General features: G+C 32.0%; 2 protein-coding genes across 5 annotated transcripts in view; one reads left to right on the top strand and one right to left on the bottom strand.

Annotated features, from left to right (window-relative positions):
* LOC119583053 (nucleoporin Nup43-like) overlaps positions 1 to 1,434 on the top strand; it is a 5,557-nt gene extending 4,123 nt beyond the window's left edge. Inside the window, exons 6-8 of the mRNA XM_037931566.1 lie at positions 27 to 165; positions 319 to 456; positions 844 to 1,434. Of these exons, the coding sequence (XP_037787494.1) occupies positions 27 to 165; positions 319 to 456; positions 844 to 1,019 (453 nt within the window). The 3' untranslated portion in view covers positions 1,020 to 1,434. The remainder of the gene's footprint in view (positions 1 to 26; positions 166 to 318; positions 457 to 843) is intronic.
* Positions 1,429 to 10,000, bottom strand: part of LOC119582813 (transcriptional adapter 3-B-like) — an 8,851-nt gene continuing 279 nt past the window's right edge. For 2 of the 4 annotated variants that reach the window (XM_037931263.1, XM_037931264.1), the window contains exons 2-11: positions 7,273 to 7,560; positions 5,921 to 6,075; positions 5,465 to 5,605; positions 4,828 to 4,986; positions 4,566 to 4,670; positions 4,228 to 4,340; positions 3,605 to 3,702; positions 3,305 to 3,438; positions 3,020 to 3,181; positions 1,429 to 2,745 (exon numbers count right to left, since the gene is read on the bottom strand). In XM_037931263.1, the coding sequence (XP_037787191.1) occupies positions 2,599 to 2,745; positions 3,020 to 3,181; positions 3,305 to 3,438; positions 3,605 to 3,702; positions 4,228 to 4,340; positions 4,566 to 4,670; positions 4,828 to 4,986; positions 5,465 to 5,605; positions 5,921 to 6,075; positions 7,273 to 7,558 (1,500 nt within the window). In that variant the 5' untranslated portion in view covers positions 7,559 to 7,560 and the 3' untranslated portion in view covers positions 1,429 to 2,598. Of the gene's footprint in view, positions 2,746 to 3,019; positions 3,182 to 3,304; positions 3,439 to 3,604; positions 3,703 to 4,227; positions 4,341 to 4,565; positions 4,671 to 4,827; positions 4,987 to 5,464; positions 5,606 to 5,920; positions 6,076 to 7,272; positions 7,561 to 9,305; positions 9,372 to 10,000 lie in introns of all 4 variants that reach the window. The other 2 variants (XM_037931262.1, XM_037931261.1) reach the window with 2 other exon arrangements.

Raw genomic sequence — 10,000 nt, 5'->3', positions numbered from 1 at the left:
CTGATTTCATAGAATTTTCTTTCCAGATTGCAGTATGTCACCTTGCAGGACACCCAACTCAGCAGCACCTTGTGGCAGCTGGAGGAGAAGATGGAGCTATGGCCATATGGGACATGAGGAATATAGCTCAGCCTATCACTCTCATTTCTGCACACAATGGACCAAGTTAGTGTTCTATATTAGTAACACAAAATTTGATGTATACTTAATGAAAGCTACACAGCAGAGGCAGGATGTAAGGTATAGGGTGATAGACAGGACATATGAGTTAAAATCAGTTGTTTGCTTTCTTCTCTCATTCTGTTTATTATTTTCCAGTTACTGAAGTACGGTTCCACCCAGCAGCACCAGATCATTTGTTTACATGTGGTTTAGATGGTCAACTTTTGCATTGGGATGCTTCTGCCTCTGCACGGCCTACATCTGTGTCTTTCAAGGGATCTCGTGAGCCTGCAGGTGAGTTATGCCCATTTTTAGTGTGAGTGGAGAGAGAGAGAGAGAATGAATGAATGTGTAGGCGCAAGTGTGTGTGAGTGGGTGCATGGGTATGCATGTGTATGCAAGGCTGAATGGGTGATTTTGTTATTGCTTGTTTTCATTTTATGAAGAGGGTCCATCTTTCATTTGATATCTTTTCTTTCAAAAGAACATGCAAATTTTTATGTAGACCTCATGTAATTACCAGGCAAACATCATTTATTCTTTATATTTTATGCTTATATATTTGAACTTCATCTAAATATATAATATATATATATATATATATATATATATATATATATATATATATATATATATATATATATATATATATATATATGTAAAACTATATGTCATCAACAGGAGCAAGTATCACAGTCTGGCTAAGCAGCGATGTTGCCCGGGGAGCCATTGATACTACATGTATAATTCCACAGTCGTCCTTACCCTTCAACTCGCTGGACATTGAGGGGCCAACACTGCTTGCTGGTTCAGACAACGAGTCCATTTATACAGTCAGAAATGTGTTGCTTTATTAAAGTTTCTTGTTAACATTTACTTGAAAATTATGTTCATAAAGATTGTTTCTTTGAAACTGAATATTACTTATGTATTGAAAGTTTTAAATATGATTTGATCAATTATTTGGTTTGTGTGTCTGATATGGCATCTTTTTTTTTTAATCAGTATGCAAAGCTACATTGAAAACCTTTAGGTGCTATTCTGATATACAAAAAATTACTTTCTTCTCTTTGCTATAGATCTTAACATTATATAGAGCACTCAGTTCAATTAAGTTAATGAAGTGATGTTAATGCAATTTATTGGCAGTTGATATTCAGATTTATTCACTTCAAGTACAGGGGGCCATCATATATTTTACCTGTGTTCATTTGTTTATTGTTCCTCTTAAAATGTACTTTTGTATCTTGAAAATAAAAGACATTATAGTACTGTAAATGTTTAATATTCATCATAAAACATGATTCCTGTCAGTCATCCTTTACACTGCAAAAAACAGCAGCTTCAGATAATTTTCATATGTTATTTGCAAACCTATAATGCAAATAATACTAGAATAAGTCTAAAAGATATCTCTGAAGAAAAAAAAAAAAGGGAGTATCTAGCAATTACGACAGATTTAGAATTCTTTGGCTCACTTCGTATCTTTGTTTTTCAAATCTGGGTTAAAAAAAAATATATAGTTCCCAAAGTGTCTCAAAAATTTTAAAAGATAGATGGTTTGTTTTCTGGAAACCCTGAAATATTCCTAATATATTTTGTACAAAATATATTAATACCTGTGAAAGTATGGAATTGGAATTTATCTCCTGACTATTTCCACTCTCCTTCAAGTGGGTTATAGATCCATAAATACTAAGAATACCTGAATATATCCACATTTAGTCTCAAAAAAAAAAAGAAAAAAAAAGAGAACCCCATCTGATTGCTTTATGAATATGAAGTTCAAAGACATCACAATTTAGTGATCATTCTGCTCAATAATAAAAATATATAACATTAATCTAATAAATAATACTCAGATCCAAATACCTGGCCAATTACAAAGACCTTATCAAGATTGCCCTAATATATATTAAAAAGTAAAGCGCTAAGTATTCATAAATAAATAAATAATCCTTTTGATAGATTACTAGTAATGTTCTTATGAAGTTGTTCTAAAATTCTTAAAAAATAAATAAATAAATAAACAAAAATTTATGGGGAGGAGCTGAAACAATGCGACTTATACAAAAAGCATTAACACACTATAATACAAATCAATCCATATCTGAATGTTTAGAAAACCGTAACAGATTGTTCCACTATCAAAGCTTTTGTGTCTTTTATTCCAGTCCACCTCCATAGTAAATTTTAGTATCTCTGTATGAAAAGATAACTCTTTCAGTCCAAAACTTCTGGAATGATTACTAAACCATACAGACAATACACTGATCAGACCTTTTCTTTCAGTATGACAACAGTATCATTGCTATCTAAATATATTTTAATGAGTACAGTAATTTTTAAGGCTTCTTGAATTTTTACCAGACATCTTCATTTAAGAACTTTGCAAGAGTATACATTCTAACTTCTTGTCATAAAGTTAGGATATATCTAGCAGTTGTTATTTGATGCTAAATCAAGTTGACGAACAATTACTTCTCGGTCTTTGATGGCTTTCCAAGCAATGTCCTTATCTTTCTTTGAGGGGGTCTTCTTTTTTTGACGTGCAGCTGCTATTGTACGATATGCCTCTAAAACCTGTTGGAAAATAAAAAGGAAATGGATCAAATATTTTCATGAGATACACAAACTATTAACTATTCATAATTTGAACTTTCCTAATTATAAAAAAAAAAATTGAAAATAACTACTCTTCAATAAAGTCATATGGCAGTTCATACATGCATAAAAACAAGATGGATATTTAAAACAATGTAAAAAATCTCACCAAGAAATACTGCTCAATCTACCTGTATTTTTCTTTTTTCTACCCTACACCTAAGATTAAAGAAATTGGGCCTTCAAATAGTACCTTTTGATCTGCATCTCGTAGCTTCTTTTTCAAGTCATGACGAACTAAGGATTCGCGGGCTAAGGTCAGCAAACGACTCAACTGCTGCGCATTGTGGGCTGATACTGCACGTAGTTCTGCCTGACATCTCTTCAACTCTAAAAGGATTTCATCATCGTCGTCCTTGGACACAGGAAAAAAAAATGGTCAATTTTTTTTTATAATTTTCTAATAAAAGAACACAAGCAGTTATTACCTGCATTAATAGCAAAATATTTCAATGTACCAACAAAAAAAATGTCTTACTTCATTTCCATATTCTGCCTCCAAGACCCCTTGTTCTTGAAGTTCTTTCTTGATGCGTTTCTCCAGGCTGGAAGCGCTTGCCAGCCCTAGTGACCTTATCATTCCCGGTCGACTTATACCCAGACCATCTACAGCTGCAAAGCATGCACCCTTTATCAAAATATAAATGCAAGGACCCTACACATAGTATAAAAAACAATACCAAGATATTACTTCATATTTGCAATATTAAATGCCATAATCAAAGGAGAAGCCTTTAGCTCATCATTAAATCTAAAAACATATATAGTGAATACATACCTTTATTTTCTATATCGGACACTAAAACATTCTCTTCTACTAAACCAGCAATTAGTCTTTGGGTCAAAGGACCAAAAGGTGCTACATCATCATTACATCTGTAGGAGAATTAAAGACCATTTAAAATTTACAGTCTACCATAGCTATAGTTATTTCAGTGTTACACATAAATATATGATCACTTTACTTATAAAAAAAATAGATATAGCGAAGTCATATTTCTGAAATCAAAATTATGACACTATTATCCATTGAATTTTTTTTAACATCTATTTAGCGCAAAAAAAAAATAAAAGTCCATATTTTCTGTACCTGAAATGTCTTAGATCTGATGTGACACCATTTCAAACAAAAGTGTGAAGTGGAGACATAGAGAACAAATATATTCTACAACTTACTTTTTAATTAAACCTTGTCTGCTTCCTAAACAAAAAAATTCATACACAGTTAAACAATTATTAGAAAATATGAAGATAATGCTGGCAAAACTAATTAAAGACAAGAAAAGAAAACTATAAAAAGTAGTCCAAATATCAAGAAGTAAACATGTTTTTCTAAATCATTCAAGCTGCTAATAATAAACATAGGACACTAACAAAGATAACAAGAACTTCAAAACTCACCCATTCATATCCACTTCCTTTAACAATTTATCAGACATATCTGAACTACTTGAATCTGTCTTAACATTTTTCTTCTTTCCCTCTGCAAGTTTTACACCTTCTTTCTGTTCATCCTAGGGGGGGAACAGGATTTAAAACAGGGTACATGTTGTGCAACAGCTTTAGCATATTATCATGTATAAATACGTTTATTAGTCATACACATGTATTTATACCATATCTATAACAAAGTACTGATAGCCACCTAAATCATTCATTTCTATTTCATTTTAACAATAAAAGCACTAGCATTTAGGAATCATTAACAATGATGCATTTATTGTCATCAGGATACTTACTTGCAAGTCTTCCTGAGCCCAGCGTAATGTATAGTGTCTTCCCAGGGGAGGCGTTTTATAGTAGTCACTATCATCATTTGGATTGTTGATCAAATCTTCAAGCATCTGTTCAATAACAAAACACTTCATTAATTTCAAGTCAAAGCCTCTACTTGAATTTGCATATATTTTGCCAATCCTCCAATAAATATTCACATCCAAGATAAAAGTAACATCAAACTAGAGTATTCCCTAATTTTGCTCACAGCATTATAGGTCTCACCTTTATATCATCAACAGTGATTTCTTGGCAATATTGCTCTACAGTTGCCCAGAAGCGATTGGTGATGTCATTTTTGGGTGGTGGAGGTTTGGGCTGCTCAGGGGGCCCAAGGTCAGGCACATCGAACACTGGTTCATATTTCTGTACGGAACACTTAACCTGAAAGTTTAGAGAATAAACAAAGACCATAACAAAAAACTCAAACATAGGAAAACGACAACAAAAGAAAATGATAATACAGTTCATCTAAATCAACAAACAGAAATTATTATATTATACTATCTTTAACAAACTATGAAGTAAAAAAAAAAAATTCAAACCAAATAAATTTCTGGGTTAAATTTAACTAACAGAAATAACTACATCATACTATCCTTTAACAAACAATCAAGTAAAAATAATAATAATACATAAAACCAAAAATAAACTCAGGTTGAATATTTTACACATTTCAGAAAAATCAGAATCTCAGAAAGTTGAAGAAAAAATAATCTATGTATCAATGTTATTTACCCAATATATAGTACACAAAAAATTTATTTCTTTTAATATAAAGGTTATCATATCACAGAAAAATACAATGAAGTTATAAAAATATATTCCATATAAGATTCAAAAAAAATTAGATGTGACTGACTTTATTCACCTTAGCCGGCTTGACACCCGGCGGAGGGCCAGGGGAGGCTAGGACATCTCTAGACTTGCCACTGGAGTCCTTCATCTTCTTAGATGGTCTGTCAGGGTCATCACGTTTCATCTTCTTCCCAGGAGACACTGGCTATAAATAGATCAAGCAGGTTCAGCACAATATGTTGGGAGAACCTAGACTACAAGGTATACTGAAATATGAACAATATATACCACAGTGGTACATACAGAACTACTATATATATTGTAGGTCTCCTTGACAGTGCCTACATAAAATAATAAAGTAAAATCTTTAAATGCTGATATAGCTACAAATACATTGTCTATTTCCTATCTTTTACATACTCTATAATTTTGTAGCACACATCATCAATGTCTACAGCACATATGATTTAGACCACATATTATTACCCTACTAAGCACAAAATCCCTCTTTCATACTTACCGTCTTGGGTACATATTTGCCCTTCTCCAGCTGGTGGATGATATTCAGCTGGTTGTTCAGGCCATTCTGCCGCACCAGGACGGATGACAGCAGCAACTCCAACTCAAGCTGGAGGCCGTCGAGCTCCTCCATGGAAACCCCTTCCGCATTCACCACTGAGGAGGATACGAAGCCACCTCTTAGCACTGGGGGGTTACCAGTGCCCGAACAAAGAATTAAATAAATAAAAAGCAAATTGTCATTGTGGCCTTAAAGTTAGATCTGTAGATCAGATTATTTTGCTTTTTACAAAGTTAATAGTGAGGATGAAAATTAATTAAATAAGACCTTTCATGCATACCCACATAGCAACTAACACCAGAATAAATACTTGTTAAACATAGTTTTATATGTATAAAAAAAAGGCAAGACATTTATACAATACATATAAACATAAAAAAAACATACATAGAGTAACATATAGCACCCCAGACAAGGTGAGACATATTAGTAATCATTCTATCAAAAAAGCAGAAGCATGGAGATAACTGTGAGAAGACACATGTGTAAGTTTGGGTCTGGGTGAGACTGAGGTTGGGTTGGGTTTAGGTTTGTGGTTAGGGCTTTGGGGTTTGGGATTGGGGTTGCAGTTGAGTTAGGTTAAGATTTGGCCTAGGACTAGGGCTAGTTAGGGTTAGGATTAATTAGGAATAGGATTAAGACTGGATTAGAAGTAGGTCGAGTCACCATATTAATCAATTAAACATTCTCCAAAAATAAAACATCAAATATGCTTTATTTATTCCTAGAGCATCTAAAACTCTAATACTAAAATCTCAAGCTTCCCAAAACCCATTCCTTTAAAACTGACATTTTGGGTTTGATCCATTCCATTAAAATAGAAGTAAAACTCCCAAAATTCATTCAGCTTATCATTTCAACAGCCATGCCTTTACTTCTTTAACCTCTCTTGAAGTGCCCACACATTAACTGACTTCTGGGCACCAACTTGTAATGGGCTTCCCATACACATATGAACACATTTTTCCTTACCTCATCTCAGAAACCTCTTCTAAGTTTATCCTCTTAACTTAAGGTAACCTTAAAAATAATGCAATGGTAAAAAGTGGAAAAAACAGTATGAATACATAGCTGAAACTGTATAAAATCTGATCTCTTTTTTCAAAATAAAATCAATAAATCAAGAAAATGCCAAAGTAAATTGGCAAAACATAATTTTTACCATGCATTGGCATCTTAACTTCCAAGTTAGATTATTTGAATTAACAAACACTACAATTAGAAATAGAAAGAATTAAGAAAATATGTAACAGTTACAGTCCTACTTTAATGCATGAACACAGAATACTTACAGGCTGTGTAACGAGGTAATGACCTGGTATGGTCCAAGGCACCAACCACTGGTAGAGTCAACGGGCAATCTTTAAGTTCCATTGGATCATCCCTTTTGCCACTGTTGTTGCAGCTGCTACTGCTGCTGTTGCTGCTGGTACTGCTGCTGCTACTACTACTCCCATTGTTGCCACTACTCCCACTGCTGCTTCCACTACTACCAGACCGTTCCTTGTCCTTATGGCGAAAGAGTTTGCCCGATGACTTGTGAACACTTTTTGATTTATTTGGTGATGGTGGCATCATACCTGAAATAATCATGGCATGAAAACTTTTAAAAATTATAATAATAAAAAAAATTAAAAATTTAAAAATTTAAAATAAATAAATTATATATATACATATATATCAGTATATATATGTATATATATATATATATATATATATATATATATATATATATATATATATAATATAAATATATATATATATAATATTTAATATATTAATATAATATATATAAAACAGTAAATATGAAATATGCCAAAAAAGATTATATGTCGAGATAGCTATTCAATCTAAAGGAAATGAGAAGTCAGCTACTGTAAAATTTCACATGAGACTAGAGCCAGTCATTGTACACCTATACTTGTCCAAAAATGTAGTGTCACAAGAATCTTGGACAAAAAGGAAATGCAAATACAGGAAGTGGAAAGCAATCTTTTCCTAACTTTAAACATGCACTGTAAGCACACATAAGTGTACCTTTTCCACTTTCACTGCCACCTCTCCAAATGTAAACAATGAAACTTAACATCATATGAACAAAATCTTTGTTGATTTTATTCCTGTAATTTAAGCTTATGAATACTGTATGACTGAGAAAGCATTCAACTCTTTCAAAGAGAAAATAGACCCTTCTCTGGGGATTCCATAACTAGGGTATAGAGGTCAATCTTCTTTTCTGGAAATAGTGTGTGACAAGTATTCAAATGTTAAGAGACCCAACATCTGTTTAGCCTTCCAAAACTTTACAGATAATAGTTTTGCAACAATTTGTTTTTTTCTTGGCTCTCTATATTTAAAATGCATAAAAGTTGAGAAAACAGAACTCTGAAGGACTGACACCCTCCAGGGTTAATCAGAGATCAAGGGAACATCTCTGCACTTTATGCTTTCTCTTGCCTAAGAGCTATAATCTTGGGACTTACCAATTAATACAGAAGGTACTTGTTATATTATTGATTAATATAGTAAACTATAGAAAAATAGCTATTCTACTCCTCTCAAATATAAAATGCAATAGGATTTACTTTTCAACAAACACAAAACAATAATCATGATTTTCATCATTTGCATTTTGCATCTTTAATCCCATAACTGCAGAGTCACATATTTGAGAATCAAGCAAGATTTAATAAATGAAAATGACACTGTTAATGCTGATAGCAGGAATTTTATGATGGAACTCCCTTAAAACAGCATTATGTACCTCTTATTTTATATAATAGGGCTTTGGAAAAAGTGAGTGCCCAGGATTTTTACAAAGCAGTCTTGAAGATTGTCTGAAACACATGAAAGTACCTACATCAAGTACAGTTCAAAACCATAATCATTCTACTATTGGAATATCATAAGCATAATAAATACTAAAAGGTTCTATAATGTACTTTTGTTCTCCTTTGCAATAAAATGTGAATCTCTGCATCTCTGCTCTTGAATTCTAAGCAAATGTCTTAACACCTTCATATATTTGTAAATTGCAGTAAAAGGATGAAAATTTCCCAAACTCTTTATTTTTTTTTTTTTGTTTGTTTTACTATACAACTGTGTAAAAGGCTTCTAGAAATACATCAAATATCATACTTAGATTACTACATATGAATATTCATTCTTCCTAATAAACCTAATGTTTATCAAAATTTATGTAATTCTTAAAAACTTTTCATCCTTTCCATAACACAAAATATGGAATAACTAACAAAGTAAATGATGATACATAAATTAACTAATCTTAATAAGTATGGGCAAACTGCTACCTAAATTTACATACGTGTTGTTAAAGTGCCGTTGTTATTCATGTCGTTGTTGGGGGGGGTTAGTACAAGTTGGAGACTAGCTGCAAGAAGCAAGAAGTCTAAAATTTGATAATAATGTTTTTAGGTAAACAAAATAACAAAACAAACTCAATGCAGTGTACAGGACATCAAAGAACAGTTCTATCAATAATAATACAGTCGGAATCAATTGTTACTTAAATTGATAATTACGCAAAGATCCTGATCGGCCAATGCCTCAGACAAAAGTTGATGGGAAACTGAATATTCTGGAGTATCAAAATAAGATTGATATCATCACAGACAACATATAATCTCATTATCAATATGAAATATCCCATACAGAAATTAACTTCTTAATTAACAAAATATATTAAAAATCCTTATTCTACTGTCCTAGCAACAAATTTTCTTTTATTAACTACTTTGGTTGAAAAAAATTATGTATATAATAATTGCTACATTTTTTTTATCTATATCAACAATCCAAATTATCAAGAATTTTATTTCATATAAAAATTTAATTATAAAAAGGATGTCTTATTAAAGTCGATCCTTTATTCCATACATATACCGATGATTTATAACATTCCCTCCAGTAAGAGAGACAAAAAAATCATCCAAGAAAATATTCCACTTAAATAATGTGAAATTTCGTTTATTATAGAAAGAAAATCGTGAAAATAGCGAG

Source organism: Penaeus monodon, chromosome 16 (assembly GCF_015228065.2).
Source record: "Penaeus monodon isolate SGIC_2016 chromosome 16, NSTDA_Pmon_1, whole genome shotgun sequence".
NCBI classification, from domain to species: Eukaryota; Metazoa; Arthropoda; class Malacostraca; order Decapoda; family Penaeidae; genus Penaeus; species Penaeus monodon.
Note: the sequence above shows the minus strand (reverse complement) of the source record. Positions and strands in the feature narration are given on the sequence as shown.